This window comes from Acinonyx jubatus, chromosome B4 (assembly GCF_027475565.1).
Source record: "Acinonyx jubatus isolate Ajub_Pintada_27869175 chromosome B4, VMU_Ajub_asm_v1.0, whole genome shotgun sequence".
Classification (NCBI taxonomy): Eukaryota; Metazoa; Chordata; class Mammalia; order Carnivora; family Felidae; genus Acinonyx; species Acinonyx jubatus.
In genome coordinates, this window is record NC_069387.1 from 53,025,170 (window position 1) to 53,047,110 (window position 21,941).

The 21,941-nt window shown below is 35.6% G+C and overlaps 2 protein-coding genes across 2 annotated transcripts in view; both read left to right on the top strand.

The window, feature by feature from the left end:
• The first annotated feature begins 985 nt into the window (after positions 1 to 985).
• Positions 986 to 4,924, top strand: LOC128316361 (non-histone chromosomal protein HMG-17-like). Its single transcript, XM_053225945.1, has one exon. The coding sequence runs from the start codon at positions 1,414 to 1,416 to the stop codon at positions 1,765 to 1,767; it is 354 nt and encodes a 117-aa protein (XP_053081920.1). The 5' UTR covers positions 986 to 1,413; the 3' UTR covers positions 1,768 to 4,924.
• A 9,853-nt stretch (positions 4,925 to 14,777) lies between these two features.
• LOC106977146 (pyridine nucleotide-disulfide oxidoreductase domain-containing protein 1) overlaps positions 14,778 to 21,941 on the top strand; it is a 35,499-nt gene continuing 28,335 nt past the window's right edge. The window contains exons 1-2 of the mRNA XM_027035699.2: positions 14,778 to 14,961; positions 19,317 to 19,397. Of these exons, the coding sequence (XP_026891500.2) occupies positions 14,878 to 14,961; positions 19,317 to 19,397 (165 nt within the window). The 5' untranslated portion in view covers positions 14,778 to 14,877. The remainder of the gene's footprint in view (positions 14,962 to 19,316; positions 19,398 to 21,941) is intronic.

Sequence of the window (21,941 nt, forward strand, 5' to 3'; positions counted from 1 at the left end):
GCAGTGACAGTATAAAGGGCTTCTGTAGTTCACTGCTGCTGAAGGAGGGATGATGATCTTGGATAAATATTTATTCAAAGAGGAGACATCCAAAAATAACCGAGAAGTCTCCTTTAAACTCTTTTTACTGTTTACTTCCCTCAAGTCCTCATCTCTAACTTGCAGCAATGGAGGTAGTGTTCCTTGGTAATAAATCCACTATAAAGATTCCTATAGCCTGGATCAGAGGATTATGTTTCTTCTCACGTTGGAAGATGTAGCACCCGTGGAGGGATAACTCATTAAACTCTAAGTTCTGACCTAAACACCATCTCACCACTCTGGCAAGGATGCTGTATTTATACCTGTTCCCCCACTATAAGGTATCCATATTAACCATTGGATGGATAGGATTGAACAGAGCTCAGCAAAGTATGCATTGGGGCCAAATCTGGGCTGCCACTTGTTTTTGAGTTTTATTGGAACACAGCTGCACTCAACCATTTACATTTTATCCATGGCTGCTATTAATGACAGCTTTGAATAGTTGTGACAGTGATCATAGAGCCTGAAAAGCCTAAAATGTTTACTATTTAGCCCTTTACAGTACAGGTTAGCTGACCCCCAGTATAGAATAATGCTCCTGGTAACAGCAATGCCAGTTTGGTGTCAGGTCAGCAAAAGTTCTGATAAAAACTGGACTTAGAGCTATACAGATACCAACATGAAATGTTGAAATGAATCCATGTGTGGCTAGTGACCAACTACCATCTTTGCCTTTGAAAATAAGCTTTGAGATCATGGTTATATCACAGAATTGTACAGTTCAGAAACTTCCTTCAGAATCTGCACCTCTTGATTATCTCTCTCTGAACTTCAAACTCATTATGTGTGTTCTCTTCACTCTGTTGCACATGTTCTTTCCTCTCAGTGAGCACTGGTTAGTCAGGTAGTTCTTCATGACTTTTAAAAATCTATTTAAATAGTATTTATTTATTTTTTTAATGTTTTTATTTAGATTCAAGTTACTTAACACAGTGTAATATTATTTTCAGGTGCACGATTTAGTGATTCAACACTTATCTACAACATCTGGTGCTCATTACAACAAATGCCCTTCTTAGTCCCCATCACATATTTAATCAATCCCCCCCCCCCAATCTCCCCTCTGGTAACCATCATTTTGTTCTCTATAGCCAAGAGTCTGTTTCTTGGTTTGTCTCTCTTTCCTCTTGATCATTTCTTTTGTTTCTTAAACTCCACATATGAGTGAAATCATATGGTATTTGTCTTTCTCTGCTGACTTATTTCACTTAGCATAATAGTCTCTAGCTCCATCCACATCGTTACAAATGGCAAGATTTCATTCTTTTTTATGGCTGAGTAATATTCTATTATATATTCTATTCTTTCTATATACTCCATTATATTCATATGTACATAAAAGAGCAGTGTGAAGAAGTGGGGGCAAGAATGACCCCCAGACTGGCCAAAGCCCACACACCACTTCATCCATGTGCCCAGTGCCTATGTCCCACCACTGTCACCACTATGCCCAAGAGAAAGGCTGAAGGGGATGTTAAAGGAGATAAAGCCAAGGTGAAGGATAAGCCACAGAGAAGATCTGCAAAGTTATCTGCTAAACCTATTCCTCCAAATCCAGAGCCCAAACCTAAAAAGGCCCCTGTAAAGAAGGGAGAAAAGATTCCCAGAGGAAAAAGAGGAAAAGCTGATACTGGCAAATATGGGAGTAACCCTGCAGAAAATGGAGATGCCAAAACAGACTAGACACAGAAAGCTGAAGGTGCTGGAGATGCCAAGTGCAGTGTGTGCATTTTTGATAACTGTGTACTTCTGGTAACTGTACAGCTTGACATCTATTTTTTATCAAGTTTTATAAAAATGTAGCATATATATACACACATATATACATACTATATATATATATGGCATCTTCTTTATCCATTCATGGTTGCAATAACTTCTTACTAGATATGTCTCCTGAGGCAAGGGAAACAAAGGTGAAAAATAAACTACTGGGATTTCGTCAAAATAAAGGCTTCTGCACAGCAAAGGAAACAGTCAACAAAACTGAAAGGCAACCTGCAGAATGAGAGAAGATATTTGAGAATGACATATCTGATAAAGGGTTAGTATCCAAAATATAGAAATAACTTATAAAACTCAACCCCCCAAATAATCTGATTTTAAAAATTGGACAGAGGACATGAACATTTTTCCAAAGAAGACATACACCTGACCAGCAGACACATGAAAAGACTTTCAATATCTCTCATTATCAGGGAAATACAAATGAAAACTGCAATGAGATATCACCTCACTCCTGTCAGAATGGCTAAAATCAGCAACACAAGAAACAACAGGTGTTGGTGAGGATGCGGAGAAAAGGGAAGCCTCCTAGACTCTTGGTGGGAGTGCACACTGGTGCCAGCCACTCTAGAAAACAGTATGGAGGTTCCTCAAAAAGTTAAAAATAGAACTACCTTAGGATCCAGCAATTGCACGACTGGGTATTTACCCAAAGAATACAAAAAAATATATACTAATTCCAAGGGATACATGTATCCCTCATAATTTTTTTTGTGGGTGTTGTGTTTTTAAAATGTGGAATGTAGCTCTCAGGGCACCTGGATGGCTCAGTAGGTTGAGTGTCGAACTCCTGATTTTGGCTCAGGTCATGTTCTCAGGGTCATGGGATAGAGCCCCATGTCATGTTCTGCACTTAGAGTGGAGCCTGCTTAAGATTTTCTCTCTCTCTCCTTCCGCCCCTCTCCCCAAATTGTGCTCTCTCTCTAAAAATAAATAAATAAATAAATAAATAAATAAATAAATAAATAAATGTAACCCTTTTAGGAAATCCTTCATTTGGACCAAAAAAAAAAAAACTTTTGGGGCCTCAGGAACCTAGAATTACATTAATCACACCCCTTGGTTTACAACTTGTTCTCATCATTGCCCATGCATGGATGCTTTTATTTGCAAAACCTAACACCTTATCAATAAACTGCATCTGTCTTATTTTCCCACCAACCCACCTCCTGTCTCATCCAGTTCAAGGTAACCATCCACCTGAATCTTATGTTCATCATGAATATTTTGTTCATCATTCCTTTGCTTTCATTTTTATGTAGTTTTGTTTTTATGAATATTCCTAAAGACAGAGGGGGCAGAGAGAGAGAGAGAGACAGAGAGACAGAGAGACAGAGAGAGCACAACCATGCATGCATATATCTGTTTGTTTCAAACTTTATAAAGTGTTTCAGGCTGTATGCAATTTGAGGGGACTCAATTTTTTTTCACTTATTGCTATGATTAATTCATTTTGTTGGATATTATATCATGGTAATTAATTTGTTTTTATTGCTGCATAAAACTCCATTGGGTGAATGTACCACAGTTAAATTGTCTACTTTCTCTTTGAAGGCATGAGGGTTTGTTGGTCTCTGCCCCCTGTTCCTGGCACAGAGCTCCCCAAACCCTTGTAATTTTCTAAGGTATAAGAGCACTAAGAATATCTTCTTCTAATATTTGTTTTTGACCCTATCCCTGACACAGGGCTCCTGTATATTCTATTGAAACAACTCAAGGTGGGTTCCTGGGATGGCTCCTAGATGGCAGCTAGTCACCAGAAAGACCAAGCCATGATTAGAAGCTTGGAATTTTCAGCCTTACCTCCCTCCTCATCTTCCAGTGTGGGGTGAGAAGCTGGGAATAGACTTAATAATTGATCATGTCTATGTGAGGAAGCCTCCACAAAATCCCAATAGTGGGCCCAGAGAACATCCAGGTTGGAGAACACACCCTTATACCAGGAGGGTGACATACTAAATCTCCACAGGGACAGAAGCACCTGCACTTAAGATCCTCTCAGACCTTGCCATATGTATATCCTCATCTGGCTATTCATCTGTGTTCTTTTTCATATCATTTAATAAACTTGTAAATGTAAATAAGTGTTTTCCTTAGTTGTGTGAGCTGCTCTAGAAAATTAATCAAACCTCAGGAAGGATCATATGAACCTCTGATGTGTAACCAAATTGAATAGAAGTTGTGGGTAACTTGGGGATCTACTAGTTGTGATTGGCATCTGCAGGTGGGGGCAGTCTTGTGGGAATGAAGCCTTAGTGGGGTCTGATGCTACTTCCAGGTAGATAGTGTTGGAATTGAGTAAAATTATAGAACACCCAGATGCCGTTGCAGAGAATTGCTTGATGTGGGGAAAACTCCGTATGCATTTGGTAACCAGAGTGTCAGAAGTCAAGTGTTATGTATGAGTGTGTTAGTGATGTCAAAGGAGACACATTGGAGAGGAACATAGAAAGAAAGAACAGGATTATTCCCTACTGAAAAGAGAGAACTGTAGGGTTTCCCAACACAAAACTCTTTATCTGGGTTTTGCTATTAAGAACAGCTCTTATTATACAAGTGCAAAATTTTATTTTGGAAATAGACTTACCCTGTGGAAGGATGCAACTTGAAGGTATGTGAATGTTCAACTTAAGGAAGTAAATGCAAACTCTTTTCTAGTAGTTACTTTATACTGAACAGCAATGCATGGAAAATGTTATTGAAATATAGACTTGGTATTTTCAGACTTTTTTATTTTTCTCAAAAGGATGGGTATAAAATGATATCTCATGATTGTGATGTATAATTGACTGATTAATAGAGAAGATTGAACATTTTCTTAATATGTTTATTGGCTATATGTTTCTTCTGGGATATGCCTGCTTATTTCTCTGATCTATTTTTCTAATTGGGCTGTTTGTACTCTTCTTATTAATGAGTAAAGGTTCTTTGTATATTACTAATTCTAATATATTAGTTGTATCCATTGTAAATATTTTCTCCAACTTTTTTACTTGTCATTTCATTCTTTATGTTGGCTTTTGATGAACAAAAATTCTTACTTTTTAGTATAGTCAAATTTTTCAATTTTTATTTTATTTTTTTAAATTTTTTTAATGTTTATTTATTTCTGAGACAGAGAGAGACAAAGCATGAGTGGGGGAGGGACAGACAGAGAGGGAGACACAGAATCAGAAGCAGGCTCCAGGCTCTGAGCTGTCAGCACACAGCCCGATGCGGGGGTCGAACTCACAGACTGTGAGATCATGACCTGAGCTAAAGTCGGATGCTTTACTGACTGAGCCACCCAGGCACCCCAAATTTTTCAATTTTTAAAAATTTATTGCCAATGCCTGTTTGTGACAATAAAACTCTGTCCAAAAATATTTTTTTAAAACTAAATTTTTTCATGTCATGTTTTAAAATTTTGTTTTTGATAAGTAGATCTTTAATATATCTGAAGTTGATCTTTCTATATGATATGATATACTAATCCAATATTATCTTTTTCCATAAGGATATACTTTTCTCCAGGTCCATTTATTAGACAATTTCTCATTTCCCCATTGATCTCTCATGTCATCACAGTCATACCAAAATTCCAAGCACATCTGGGCCTCTTTCTGGGCTCTAATTTTATTCCATTTGTCAGTTTATCTATTTCTGCAATGTTACTACACAGTGTTTATTATTATGTCTTTATAATAATTTTTAGAATCCGATAGACTAAGTCCACCCTCCCACAGACTTCCCTTTAGAAACACCCTATTTGTGACCTTTTACTTGACCATATAAAATTAGAATAATCTTATCAAGTGTCATGTTTGTGAATTGCATTGAATCTATAGATCAATTTGGTGAGAAATGCCATCTGTATGTATTTGGTTCTATCTATGAACATAGCATCTCTATCTGGAATTTAAAAAAGTATTTCTAAATAAAGTTTCATAATTTCCTTATAGATATAACAAACATCTTTTGTCAAATTTAATCATTTCATAAATAATTTTATAAGTTTAAGATCCTTTTCTTTCTATTCCTGAGTTACTTAGAATATTTACCATGATTTCCTGTTGGATTTTTTCAGTTATTAATCAAATGCTAATATGTTTTCCTCTCTTAATCTGTTGAATTGCATTGATGAATTTGTTTTGTTAGTTTTCTAAAAGAACCAATTTTGAGCTTTCTCCTTCGTTGAGAAGTAAGAGTTAATTTGTTCAAAACTAATTCTCTGTAAACTAGCCCCTGCAAAGCTCCACTGGAAATCAGCTCCTGTTTAGTCCTTGAGGCAATCATTCTTGATAGATTGTTAAGGTGAAGGCTCAGACCCCAGGTTCTGTAACTTTTGGATCTCAGCCCCTGAGGGCTGCTGCTTTCCCATTAATGAGTGCCATAGTAAAGGATTAGGGTTAAAGACCAAGATTCTACCATGTTACAGTGCTATGACTTACACTCTTGGACTTCGGTCCAGAAGAAAGGTCCTATGACTTATTTAAGATGGATGCTTAGTTCACTGATTGTGATGCTTTCTTTTTTTCCTAATGTAAGTCCTTAAGGTAAATACTATTTTGGTGAATACCATTTTCTTACCATTCAGTTCTAGACCATTTTTAGTTTTCATTATTTTTTTTTAACTTATGACTTATTTGGTAGCATTTTTTTCAATTTCCAAATGTGGGGAGTTTGTATTTATGCTTTGTTGTTTCTAACGTCTAACTTGTTTTAGCTTGTTAATAGTATTGTTTAGGTGTTTAAAATAGTTCCAGCCTTTTCTATATTTGACTTATCAATAATCACAAGAGTGTACTGACATTCAGTACTGTTAAACTTAATTTGTATGTCAGGCCCCTCAAAATGGAGGTCACCCCAGTACCTGGCCCACGTCACAAATGTAAACCTAATTCAGCCTGCACTTACAAGAAGCACCTGTCAAAGAATCCTAACATACACCAACACAGTCCTCCAACTTAGCTTTAGCTAGCTTACCTTACCCTAGAAAATAGGAGATGCTACCCTGACCTCCCAGCCAATCATGTCCTGTTTCAAAGTGGCCTCCTCTAAAGTTCTACAAAACTCCCTCTTGTCCCAAATCCTTTGGGAACATTGTTCCACTGCTTATGAGGCAGTGTAACCCCCCAACCCATGAATTGTTTTCCCTCGAATAAAAGACATCAAACTTGTCACAAAATTGTTTTAGTTTTATTTAGCAGTGCAATAGTGGATGTATCAATGTCTCTAATGTCTATCAATTTTGATTCATGTATTTTAAGGGTTAAAATTCTACATTTTCAAAATGTATTGCAATCTTTATCATTATGTGATGATTTATTTTATTCTTTATAATTTTTTTGCCTCAAAGTCTAATTTATCTGATATAAATAACTATACCAACGTTATCTTGGCTAACATTTGCCTGATGTAAATATTTAAAAAAATTTTTTTACTTTTGATCTTTGCATGTTCTTATATTTGGTGTTTCTTTTGTAAATACTATACATTTAGATTATTTGCCCTATTTATTAATCTGTATCTTTTAACTGGTGAGTTGAGTAATTATATTTCTTTTAATTAGTGATATACTTGGACTTGCTTCTACCATGTTAATTCATAATTTCAGTTTGTCTCCCTTTTACTAAGTTTCGTATTACTTCATTTCAACTGAATCGGGGGAATGAAAGGCTCAATGAAGGAAAATTCTAAGGAAAACCAAAAACTGTTACATTACTGATGTGTTTGAAGTTATTGAGCTGGAATATTAACTGTTTGAACTTACTGATCTAGAATGTTAACTCCATGAGGGAAGTAAGTAGCACATAGTAGGTACTCAATATATTAATTTTCTATGTCCCTGTCATATCTTCATTTTTTGGACAGTTTGGGAAGAAATTAGTGATAAGAACAATAAAAAGTAAGCAAGTAAAAAGGCAAGGCAACCATTGATTCCAGGAAAACAAAAAAGTTATACAAGACAAGAAAGGTATTCATATTGTAATATCAGCTGTGAATAATATTTACACAGTCATAACTATACAAACATTGACAAACATTTAATCAAAATGATAATTGACTATATTGGGATGCTATCAAAAGGAGTATTTGTCTGTGTAGTTACATATACAATGGGTTAAAGAGAATTACATCTTCCATAGGAAGAAGCAGATAAAAAGCATACATCCAGTTCTTAGTTGGAAAAAAAAAAGAGGTGATACCAGAAAAAAAAATATTAAAAGTAATTTTCTTTAATGAGGGTGTGTTTGTGAATGGAGAAAAGTAACAAATACTATTATTTTTGCTGAAAGATTTGTAGTTCCTGACACTTTTCATGCATAATTTTGATACTTATAAAAATAATTTATTAAAAATGTAAACAAAATATAAAAAATAAAAACTATACAAATTGATATATATACTCAATGGCCAAAACTATGTGTAAAGATGAGAGATGGTGCATATCAAAGAGAAGTTAAATCATGCTAAATTTCCTGAGTTGTTTGGGAAAATATTGGAAGCATATATGCATTTGAGGAGAGTACAATGTACATATGTATTGAAATGTGAGGATAATCAGTAAACATATAGAAATGGAATGTCGACCTTTGTTTCCAGCATTATGTCAGATAAGTGTACTGAGAGACTTTCTCACTACACAATATCATCTCCAGAACATCTCCAGCTTGTGGAAAGAAAACATACTTTTTTTTCAACATGTCATGGGTCTCCACAGAAGTAGGGGAGGTCTATAAGGATAGTAAAACTTTATGACCCTACTCCCACTCCCAACCTGCACCTGGGTTGTTCTAAAACTGAAGGCCAGAGAAATACCAGTATTGGGATGGTATACCCTATTCCAAAAGCAACAGAGGGAAGCTAAATATGAGTCTCCTTCATTGAGCCAAAATTCTAGAGGAAGGTTCCAAGTCACCAGTGCCTCTGGGTTTCAACAGAAGAAAAAGTGAGTGACAGTCAGAAGAAGTAACAAACAGAATTAGACTACTGAGAACTGCAAATACTGGAAATTTCAGGCACAGAATATAGAACAATTATGTATAAAGATTTAAAGAGGTAAGGGAGCTTCCACTTTTGCAAACAGAACATTTAACTATTGATACATGCAACAACCTCGATGAATCTCCAGAGAATGATGCTGAGTGAAAAAAGTTAATCCTACAAGTTTACTTATTGTCTTATTCCATTTATATAATGGAATTATTTAAATAATGAAATAAAAGAAGTGGAGAACAAATTAGTGGTTGCTAGGAGTTAAGGAGATGACAGTGGTAGAGAAGTAGGTGTGGCTGTAAAAAGGAAGCATGAGCAATCCTGTGGTAATGGAAATGTTCCATATGGTTGTGATTTGTACTGTAGCTTTTCAAGACATTACCATTGGGGGGAAACTGGGTAAAGGTACATGGATATTTTTATGGTACTTCCTATAACTGTATGTGAGTCTTCAATTGTATCAATATAAAATGCTTAATTTTTAAAAGTATGTAAATATTATATGAAATTCAAATTTCATTGTCCATAAATGGAGTTGTATGGGAAGAATGTCATGATAATTTGTTTATATATTGTCTATGGCTGTTTTCATGCTTCAATGGGAGAGTTGAGTAGTTATGAGAGAGACCATATGTTCTGTAAAGCCAAAATATTATATTATCTGGCCCTTCACAAGGGAAGTTTGTGAACCCTTGATCTAGGTAAATTAGATCAACCTACTGAAGTAAATGTATATATATATTTTCTGACCAAAATATAGCAGAAGATAAAATGTTATATAATCCTAGAATTCAATCATTCAATACTACCTTTGTCCAGAAGACATTTGTTTTTGATCTAGGAAAAACAATTGCAAAACTGATCAATTTCTATAGAATGTGGGTCCAAAAGCCTGACTGGAGCATACTTAAGAGAAAAGGAGAAAAGAAGTAGTATTTCTGTGAAGGGGTCACAAGTGACAAAGGTCAACTTATGTCCAGTCTTGACCAGGTCAGTTCTGATTTATGCCTATTACCTTAGCATCATAATTAACATCCACCCTCCCTTTCGGTTTTTGAAAAGTCAAGTTTGAATAACTCATATGGTCAACCTACCAATGACCTTTCCATTATTAAATCTAATGGATATTTTTCAGTCTTCTCTTACTTATTAGTGGCATTTGACAAAGTCTATCATTCCTTTCTCCTGAAAAGTCTCTTCACTTGGCTTCTAGGACACTACATCTCTTATTTTTCTCCTGTATTATGGGTGATTTATTTCTGTCTCCTCTGGTGAGACTCCCACCCCCTTCCTCTGCTTGATCTTGTAACACTGGAATACCTCATGGCTCAGTCCTTGGTTCTCTTCTCTATTTAATCTATATAAACTTCCTCAGTGATCTCATCTAATTTAATGGCTTATAAACACCTCTTATAGGCTGATCATTCCCAAACTGATGTATCCAGGCTGGATGTTACTACCAAACTTCAGATATATGTCTACTTATCATCTCTACTGGATATATCAAAGATAACATATAAAAAATTGAATTAGAATTGATGTTCTCCTTCCTCCTCGCACTCAAAAACAAAACAAAACAAAACAAAAACAAACAAAAAGGTGCCATTCCACCTTCAGGTTTCCCCCATCTCAGTGGATGGTATATCATCTATTTGGCTACTTAAGCCAAAAACTCTAAAGCAATACTTCCTTCTCTTTCTCATTCAATGATGATTTTTCTCAGAAGACATTTTTCTGACCCAGGATAAACAGTTTCAAAATGGCTAAATTTTTGTGGATTATTGGACAGTTTGACTGGAGAGGAAAGAAGAGAAAGAAATGCTCTGCAGAGGGCAGGGAGGGGAAGTTCTTTCAAGGTCACTAATGACTAATGATTTTATGTCCACTTTTGTCCAGGACAGTTCTGATTTATGTCTCTTGTCTTGGCATAATATTTAATAGAATCCCTTTTCAGTTTTATAAATATCTAATAGACATGATAAAAAGTATATGGTCAACCCTCCAAATCCTGTTGGTTCTTCCTTCAAAATATATCCAGAATTCAAGTACTTCTTCCTGATGCAAGGCACCATCTCCTCTCACTTGCTGCATTTTGTCTCTCTGCTTTTGACCTTGCCTGCAGAGCATGTCACTCTTATGTTCAAAACCTTGCAATGCCTCCTCATTTCATTAAATAAGTACCAAAGTCCTCGCATAGCCTACAAAGCTCTAGTTAATTTGTCTACCTCTTTCATTATCCTTTCTCACCTCCTATCTTACTCTTTCCCCCTCAGGTCTCTGCTCCAGGTAGGTAGCACATTGTAAATTTTAACAAAATTAGGATTCTGTTAGCAAGGAAAAAAGGGAAGAATGTATATCCAATAGGCAACAGAGGAGCAGATATGTTAGAAATGGAAAATAGAAAGGGAAGAGAACTTCACAGAGAATAGAACTTTGAGAAACAAGTGCATTTAGGGGCAGGTGAAAAAAAATGGATCATCATAGGACAGAAAGCAAAAAGACTTAAATATGTAAAAGGAAAATAGCATTGTTAAAAGAGTTATTCAAGTTTTATAATATTAGGTTTATATAATGTTATGACACTTTTCTAAATTATTTTTAAATATGAGGAAAATAATTACATCATGATTCCATAAGTCATGGCTGTCTGATAATTGATATTAACATTCCTTTTCAAATGGAGCATTAATCGGGGCGCCTGGGTGGCTCAGTCGGTTAAGCGTCCGACTTCAGCTCAGGTCATGATCTCGCGTTCTGTGAGTTCCAGCCCCACGTCAGGCTCTGTGCTGATAGCTCAAAGCCTGGAGCCTGCTTCAGATTCTGTGTCTCCCTCTCTCTCTGGCCCTCCCCTGTTCATGCTCTGTCTCTCTCTGTCTCAAAAATAAATAAACGTTAAAAAAATTCAAATGGAGCATTAATCAATACAAAGAACAACAAAAATATAGTGTAGGTTCCTGGGACAGATGGCTGGGGCAAAAAAAGGAGGAAATAAATGGTTGTCTAATTCTCTACAAACACCAGATGCTGTAACTATTCTATAACTGGTGATACATTAGATTACTTCAAAGATGTCAAAAAGTGAAATCATTGCACGGCCAGCTAATGTGTCTCTTTAAATACATGTTTCACCTTCCTGAAGAAAAATATTTCCCTTTGTGAATGCAGTTCCACAGTCACAATAATAACAAGATTTTTTAGAAATTTTTTAAAAAAATTTTTTAATGTTTATTTTTGAGAGAGAGACAGACACAGAGCATGAGCAGGGGAGGGGCAGAGAGAGAGGGAGACACAGAAACTGAAGTAGGCTCCAGGCTCTGCACTATCAGCACAGAGCCCAACACAGGGCTGGAACCCACGAACGAGGAAATCATGACCTGAGCCAAAGTCAGATGCTTAACTGACTGAGCCACCTAGGCACCCCCGAAATGTTTTTTAAACAGCTGTTTTTCAAAATGTGATCTATACAATAAATAACCTCACCTGAACCAAGCCAGAAATTGGTTATATACTTGTGTCTCCCAGGGCTAATGATGAAATTTGAATTTCTTTTCACTTTTAGCTTGATATGTTCAGGTTGGCATGTATATGAATCATTGTTGCTACCAAATATATTTTGATTGAGATCATTTTGATGGCTAGAATTCCAAAATCTCATGTAAACCTGAAAGAATTTTCAAGACTAAAAATGGAAAATTTACTTAAACTTTCATGTAAGTCTGTCTTGGGTTAATGTGAAGTTAAAAAAATAATAATGGAGAAGATAATGCAGTGTTTGTAGTATTTGAAACAACGTATTTTTTCTTTTAAAAACAGGTAAAATTCTTTGGTGCAACTGTTCTGACATAAGTATTTATATCAAATTAGCCATATTTACTTGATACCCTATTTTAGCATTTTTCTCATTGGAAGGGAAAATGCTTTACCTTCTTTATACCTCCATTTATTTTATGGGAACTACAATTTCAATAAACAAAAAGTATAAATACAAAGTGGTGTTCCTTTTTCTTCCCTTACTATAATAACTAGCTGTGGGAAATATTTTAATTATTTATCAGAAAACAATTTTAATTTATCTTATCTTCAATATAGCTAATGTTAAAATGTTACCTTATACACTAAAATGAAAAATAGTTAAGTATCAAGATAAGTAAACAATAATTCCATTCCACTGGCCGTTCTCCATTTCCTCCAGATGCTTGAGTTCTAGGCTGTTCTTCTCTTTGCCCATCCTAAAGGGGAGCTAGCTTTCAATATACAGGAAGATCTTGACCCTGGAAAATGAATCTAAAAGTCTTTAGGGAACTCACAGGCAGTCTCATGCTCCACTTAATTACTAATTCATTCAGGACATTTACATTGAGCACTCACTACTAATTGAAGATTGGGACTACAAAGGGAGACTAGTAATAATCCCTAAGATTAAGGAGTTTATTGTGGTGGGGTGTGAGGGTTAGGGTGAGTAATAGGTAGTTTTAAAATAAGGTGATATAAGTCTAAACTCAGGGAATGACAAGGCGCTATTGGGACATACAGAGAAGACACCTAGCTCAGTCTCCACAACATTTGATAAAGCTTTTTAGGGGAGGTAATGGCTGGTTGAAACCAAAGGTCAGCAAGGATTTAGCTAGAGAAAATTAGTTGGAGGAAGAATATCACAGGAAAAGTTATGTTCAAATGCTCAGAAAAAAAAGAACATACCATATCCTGGGTGCTGCCAGTGCGGTTCAATCTAATTAGAGCACAGTGTGAGTGAGATCATGTGAAAATAAGAAGCTACAGAAGTAAACAATGGGCTTAAAGTACTAGTTCCTCCTCTTAGAAATGTTTTGTTTGGTTGTCTAAGCTAGTAATGGGAATTAAACTCACAATTGAACTACTATTTAATTTGTGAAATTAAGTATTTAATAATTATTAAATAATTATTAGAATATCAGCAAATATATATAATTACATGGTAGGGTTTTCTATTTATCCAGAATGGTTATTTACCGAGTTTAAAGAATTAAAGGGGGGGGGTTGCAATTACCAGTTTTAGAGTCAGCCACTTAGAGATATTGTACCTTCTTAATATTATAGTACAACACTAAGGAAACATGTTATATGAGACAGTAAAGGCAATAGTAAATAGCAAAATAATGAAAATAGTGAATACTATAATACAAATATAAAAAATATTTTTAAAAAACTTAGTCATTTCTCAAAACGAATACAACAAAAAAGGTATTAGCAATAAAATTACCTTGGGGATATTAAATTCCTTCACACATGCTATTTACTGGACACTTGGGAGGAATGTTCATTTATCTTGACAAAATGGTGAGCAACTCTCTATACTACTGAAAATTTTAGCTGAGGTCAAAATTGCAAATGGAAATAACTTCTCAGAACAATTCAGTAGTATTGCTTTGCTTTAATATATCATGAGGAATGTGCTTTCAAAATATCAAATCTTGGTTTGCCAGGCAGAAGGTAGGGAAGGATTATATTACTTATGATATATGAGTTTAAAATTGACTCAATGTCAAATTCCTCGAAGAACCAATAGTGAAAACTTCAGGGCAGTTTATTTATTCTGAGTGCCCGGTCCTGTGAGAACTCTGGTCTGTGTTTAGACAATTTGCCAGGCTTCTCTTGGCGACTCATCTTTTTACTTTAATTTTGTTAGATTTTTTTTTAATTTATTATTATTATTATTATTATTATTATTAAATTATTATTATTATTATTATTATTATTATTATTATTATTATTTTGGTCTTCTCTTTATCATATCTATGTGTCAAAATTCTATTCAGGTGTGCTGACAGTAAAACGAAACCCTGGAATCAAAGACACGTCTTTCCACCGCGGAAACGAGGCTCTAAGCGGATACGCGAGGACACTAAGTGTGAACTGCTGGGCACCCGTAGCTCAGAGTCTCAGGCTCAGGCCCCGGCACCGGAAGTGGCCGCCCAGCTTGACTTCCGCTCCCAGGGTAAGAACCCTTGCGGCTCGCCCACCGGTTGCCAGAAAACCGCTAGGAGTCAGATCATGGAGGCAGCGCGCCCTCCGTCGACGGCGGGAAAGTTTGTGGTGGTTGGCGGTGGCATCGCGGGTGTCACCTGTGCTGAGCAGGTAGGCTGACGCGTCGACAGTTCCGCCTCTTCCCTGACCCCGCGGCGGTGGCACTCAAGGCACCCTCTGGCCCCCACCTTGTCCTTCCAGATCCCGCTTTAGCCGCTTCTTTCCCCCCGCCCCAGCACTCTTTGTTTTCAAATGTTAGAGACTGCGTGGCGGCCCCTCTACGAAGTTCTTGGTAACTCGCAAGCTTCGCCTTAGGCCTAGGGAAGAGGAGTGGGGAGCAAGTTGTTGGCAGGTGGGACCCCAAAGCTGACTGAACCAGACTGTGGTGCTAGTTATGCCAGAGCAGACAAGAGGGCTTAAACTGGTAAATAGTTGGTCAGAAAATTCAGCCTCCATTGCTCATTAGCTGATTGAATTCAGCTTTCAGGTAGATGCCAGGTCCTTAGTTCCTCGTAAATAATTGAAAGACCCTTACGTAGTTTCCTATACTTTGAACCCCCAAGATAGAAGAGATTTCATCTGTAGTAATGTTTTGTAAAACAACCAACAAGGGATTAAAAGCAGCTGGGGAATGCTTTTCTAATTATAGTGAATAATCAGAACACACACACACACACTCCAAAAAGAATTGTTTTGTTGATATAAAGTAAATGTAAGCAATCATTGAAGTCACAGAAGTAGTGCAGGAAATCCAAGAATTGTTTTCAAACTTCTAATCTTTAGGTGTGTATTTTCCATGTTTTCACCAAGTGAAACACCTGTTATCCAGGTACGGTACTAAGGGCTGAGTAATCACAAACAGAGCATGGTACCTCCTTTCTAGGGACTCGCAATCTAGTGGAAGAGACATGTGAATGAACCATTTCATCAGTGTGTTTGCCAACCTAAGGGTGTCTGGCGAGTTGACAGGGCATGAATTAGGGGGTGGTGTCCTTTTGTCTCAGTATAGAAAATGAGTAAAAGTTGACCAGGTGGACAAGAAAAACTAGATGGTCCAAAGGGAGGCAAGGATATGTAATCTCAGGTAGGAAAGCACTACTGAGAGCAGCAAAGCTTAAAGAACATGGTGCTTGGGGAGGTGACCAGAGATGAAGCTGGGAAGGCTGGGAGAGACCACATCATGAAGTATCTTATTAAGTCTTGCTAGTAACTAACAAGTGGGGCACCTGGGTGGCTCATTTAGTTGAATGTCCAACTCTTGATTTCAGCTCAGGTCATGATTTTACAGTTGTGGGATCGAGCCCCGTGGCAGGCTACATACTGAGCGAGGGGACTGCTTGGGATTCTCTCTCTCCCTCTGCCCCTCTCTCCTGCTTGTGCTCTCTTTCTAAAATAAAATTAAAAAAAAAATTAGCCAGAACTTGCAAGAAGTGAGATGATTTTGAGCAGTGGAGTAATGTGATCAAATGAAATATTTTGAGAGTTGATTAGCTCCAGTATGTTTGGGGCAGGGGCAGCTGGTTAAAATGAGATTGGAAGGCCAACTGGAAGGTGAATTTAGTAGTATAAAAAAATTTTGAAGCCAGGTATAGCAATGAAAACAAAGTGGGGAAATAACAATATATAAAGAGAAGAAAGATGGAAAGAATGGTAATATCATCAGATATTATAGAAAGTTCAAATAAGGTGATATTTTAAAAAATTTAGTGAATTTTAAGGGTCTGGAGGTGAATTCAAGATGCTCCTTTTTTCTTTACTGAAGTATTGACATACAGTATTCATCAGGTGTACATCATAGTGATTGGCTATTTGTTTACATTATGAAACGATCATCTCAATAGGCATAGTTACCCCTTGTCACTACACAAAGTTATTACAGTGTTGACTATATTCCCTATGCTGTACATTACATCCCTATGACTTATTTATTTTATAACTGGAAATTTGTTCTTCTTAATCTCTTTAACCTATTTTTCCCTCTTCCCCCCAGCCCCAATCCCTTTCCACTCCATTAATAGTTTGTTTCCTGTATCTATGAGTCTGTTTTGTTTGCATTGTTTTTTCGTTTTCCACAAATAAGTGAAATCATATAATATTTGTCTTTCTTTGACTTACTTCACTTAACATAATACCCGCTGGGTCCATTCATGTTGTCAAAAATGGCAAAATTTCATGTATAGCTGAATAGTATTTCATTAATATATTTATACCACCTCTTCTTTATCCATTCATCAGTAGACACTTAGGTTGCTTCCATATTTTAGCTATTTTAAATAATGCTGTAGTGAACATAGGAATGCATGTATCTCTTTGAGCTGTGTTTTGGTTCTCTTTCCATACATACCTAGAAGTAGAATTGCTGGATCATATGGTAGTTCTATTGTTAATTTTTTGAGGAACCTCCATACTGTTTTCCATGGTGGCTGCACCAATTTACGTTCTGAAAAACAGTGTGCAATGGTTCCCTTTTCCCCACATCCTCACCAACACTTGTTATTTCTTGTCTTTTTCATAATAGCCAATCTGACAGGGGTGAGGTGATATTTCATTGTAGTTTTGATTTGCATGAGTGATACTGAACATGTTTTGTTGTATCTAATGGCCATCTATCTTCTTTGGAAAAATGTCTATCCAAGTTTTGCCCATTTACACATTTTTTTAATAGTAAGTTGTGTAAGTTTTTAATATATTTTGGATATTAACCCCTATTGGATGTATGATTTGCAAGTATCCTCTCCCATTCAGTAGGTTGTCTTTCTGTCTTGTTGATGGTTTCCTTCTCTTTCCAAAAGCTTTTTAGTTTGACGTAATTTCTTTTGCTTGTTTTAGCTTTGTTTAACCTTGCCTGAGGAAAATGGCTCAAAAAATATTGCTAAGATTGGTGTTCAAGAGCTTACTGCTTATGTTTTCTTCTAGGAGTTTTATGGTTTCGAGTCTTATATTCAAGTCTTTAATCCATTTTGACTTTATTTTTGTATGAAACAGTGGTCATGTTTCATTCTTTGGCATGTAAACTGTCCCATTTTCCCAACATTATTTATGAAGAAACTTCCCCCACTCCCGCTGTATATTCTTGCCCCCTTTGTCATAGATTAATTGACCATCTATGTGTGGATTTATATCTGGGCTCTGTGTTCCATACCATTAATCTTGTGTCTGTTTTTGTGCCAGTACCATACTGTTTTGATTACTACAGCCTTGTAGTGTGGTTTGAAATCAGGAAGCATAATACTTCCAGCCTTGTTCTTCTTTCTCCTTTGGCTGTTTGGGGTCTTTTGCAGTTTCATCCAAATTCTAGGATTCTTTGTTCCAGTTCTGTGAAAAATGCTATTGCTATTTTGGTGGGCATTGCATTGAATCTGTAGATTGCTTTGGGTAGTATGGATATTTTAACAATATTAAGTCTTCCAATCCATGAGCGTGATCTTTCCATTTATTTACGTCTTACTCAATTTCTTTCATCGGTGGCTTATAGTTTTCAGAGTACAGGTCTTTCACTTCTTTGGTTTAATTTATTCCTAGGTATTTTATTCTTTTTGATGTGGTTATAAATGAGATTGTTTTCTTAATTTCTCTCTCAAATAGATTGTTACTAGTATACAGAAACTTGACATACGTTTTCTGTATGTCAATTTTGTATCCTGTAGTTTTACTGGATTCATTTTTTCATTCTAATATTATTTTTGGTTATTTATTTATTTATTTTTGTTTGTTTTTTTGATTGAACATGCTCAGTTTTAACAGTATAGTAGGGAAAGAAATAGAAATTGGTGGAGAAATAGAATTGGTTGAGGAACCAGAGTATGATTTAAGAAAATTCTTTCAAGAAGTTTAAAGTGAAAGAGAGGTTGTAGCCAGAGGAGAATGATGGAAAAAAATAGCAAGTTAAGCCTCTAAATACTGTTGAAGCTACTACTAAAATGGTTTTGTTTTTCCAGAGTATACACTGGTTGGGCATTTGGAAGAGGCAGAATAGGAGTACCAAAACACTTGGGAAAAGTCAGGCTAAGATTCTGAATATTTATGAGTAAGGATTTACTGTAATTTCATGCCACTGAAGGGAAATGAAAATACTATTTTAAAAGAAATAAAAGTTGGTTTAACTGTTAATTAGGAAGATATTTTTTTTTCTCATTCTCTGAAGGACAACTTTACATTGGTATGCAAGATAGTAAGGGATAATATCATTTTTCTTATTCAGGAGGTTTTTTGTTAGTGTTTATCATAAACGTATTATACATTTTATCAGTATCAGAGTTGAACGTTAGTCACTACTACCCCATAAATAAGAACAAGACACAGAATAATGGAGACCTTTGGATGAGGAAAAGTGACTTTTTAGTTTTCTAGGTTAATAATAACATTATTAAAATTGCATTATCCCTATCTCACCCCCATGTCACATATGTTAATACCTGAAGTTACTTATGAAATTTTTTCTCCCAATTTTTTTTTCTTTAAATAAGTTGGCTATTCACTTTCCATCAGAAGATATTCTCCTGGTAACAGCTTCTCCTGTTATTAAAGCAGTTACAAATTTCAAGCAGGTAAGAATCCTTTATATAACTTTCTTAGTTATATTTTTGTAATTTCAGTAACTTGCCCAGCAGTTAGTGTAATTATAGTTTTTAAATGTTTAAAATGATAAATGTTCTTTTGATGGTCATTTTAAAACCAAAGCCCAAAGTTTAGAATTATATTAAATACCAGGGCACCTGGGTGGCTCAGTTGGTTAAGGGTCTGACTCTGAATTTTGACTCAGGTCATGATCTCACAGTTGGTGAGTTCGAGCCCCAAATTGGGTTTGCACTGGCAGGGTGGAGCCTGCTTATGTTTCTCTCTCTCCCTCTCTCTCTGCCCCTCTCCTGCTCTTGCTCTCCAAATAAATAAATAAATAAATAAATAAATAGACAGATAGATAAATAATATTAAATACCAAAAGCACCCAGCTGATGTTGAATTCCTAGTCTTGTTTTTCCTATCTTTTCCTCCCACTCAGAGTTACTTTTCAGAAATTTTTAAATAAAGTTCTTTTGAGGAAAAATGCTTTGCAAATGTAAATATGAATACCAATACATATATGTAATTATTATAAGTAGTTGTGTGTGTATAAATTGTGTGTTTGCATATCAGAAGAGTACTTCTCAGCTAAGTTTACACTTGTAGGTAATTAATGTTTCAGATGTGTTATAAGCATCTCAGAACACTTTGTAGTTCCATGAATTTATATTACACACATTATAGCATTACATTAGGAGTCTAAGATCATTTGGGTCTTAGTGTTATAGAAAAGTGATCTATAAACATTTTTGATCTGATACCTCACCTGTTAAAAAGTTTTGGCTGATCTTGTAATATACGTATATTTATATATTTATAAATTATGTATATACTATAGTGCTCTAATTATGAATGTTATAATGGCTATGCAAAAAAATTAAGTAAATCATACTTCACTGAAGTATTTCTTCTCATACTTCAGTGAAGAATACTACTATAGTCTTTAATACAAGTTTTCCTTTAGATCCTGATAATAAAATAAAACTTTCTCATGTTGTAAACCCCTAAGACCAAGGGTAATTTAGTGTGATATGTTTTTCCTTTATAACCTTCTTAGAGATATGTAAGATATCTTACTACTGAGGTATGGCCAAAGGACTTAAGGGATTGGGAGAACTAGAGAACAAATTGTGGCTATTAATCTCTAATGGGAAAAAAAAATCAATTATAGGCTAGGAGCACATACATAAGAGAAAGATGTTTGGCTGTGTCTTATAAGTGTTTTTCTGGAAGACTTAATTCAGTGTGACTATTCCAGAGTTATAAGACTTGACTTAAATTTTTGCTGATTTTGTAAATTTTGTATAATAGAAGAAAAACAGTTTTGGATTCTAGGCCTACCTGTTATTTATTGGCTGTGTAGCCTTGGCAAATCTCTGTATCTAAGTTGTTTCACTTCTAATATTAGGATAGTATCTTCCTTGTTTACTTGAAGGAGGTTGGGAGTTTAAGATATACTAATATATGTGAAAATGAATTGGAATAACATTATGCAAATGTCAGTTATTCTTAATATTCAGAAGTAGGAAATTGCATCCTTTTTATCATTTATTGAACATCTATATTATGTATGAGCCAGTGTGCTAAGCACCCAGAAGACAGATTGAAAGTATAGAACATACACCAAAAAGTCACTAATGGTCATCTCTGGAGTTGGGGAATGGCAGTCGTGGTGGGGTAGTGTGAGATTTAGGGAAGAGTAAAAGGGACACTTTATTTTATATTAGGTATTGTTTGTTTAATGTTAAAGAAAATGTTTTCATGGCATGTGTAATTTCTAAAGGAGAAAAAAGATTAATAATAACATGTTATTTATGGAGTACTTGCTATGTACCAAACATTCTTCTAAATGTTTTAAATACATTAATTTATTTAATCCTTAAAGTAATCCTATGAAGTGGGTTCTTATATTATCCCCACTTACAGATGAGGTAAATGAGTCAGTGAGGCTGGGTAAATCTCCAAGGTGTGTATAGATAGGTTTTAAATTCAGGTTGGCTCTGTAACCCTCATGGTTAATGAGTAGCACTTTCTCAGAATGGTAACAAATCTGCAAGACAAAGTTATCATTATAATGTGGTAATTATCCTTATAGTGGAAAAAAAAATTGCAGTTGTATTGCAATATATACGTATTTATTTTTATAAATATATTGTGAATGAGTGTCAGAGCCTGCCTTTGAGATCAAGAAAGGCTTTACATAGGAGAGTGGATTGAAACTGAGACTGAAAGAATAAGTAGGTCTTGCCATGTTTGCAAGAGGTTGAATGGAGGCAGGCATGTGCCAAGATGATGAAAGTATATGACTATATAATATGTTGTAATAGGTATCAGTTCAGTTCTGCTGGAATGTAAATTCAGTGCTGAACCAATAGTCAGAGGGCAGACCATGGTGGGCTTGTATGCTATGATGTGGAATTGTATTTTATCCAAAATTTAGATGATGCCAAACTTTTGGAGCATTTTCAGCAGGTGAGAACACTGAATTGGAGATATAACAGGTTGGTATTCATCATTGTCTCAGTACCAGC

Bases quoted from the DNA above. Each gene is read 5' to 3' on its own strand.
- LOC128316361 (XM_053225945.1), top strand. From the start codon at position 1,414: ATGTACATAAAAGAGCAGTGTGAAGAAGTGGGGGCAAGAATGACCCCC.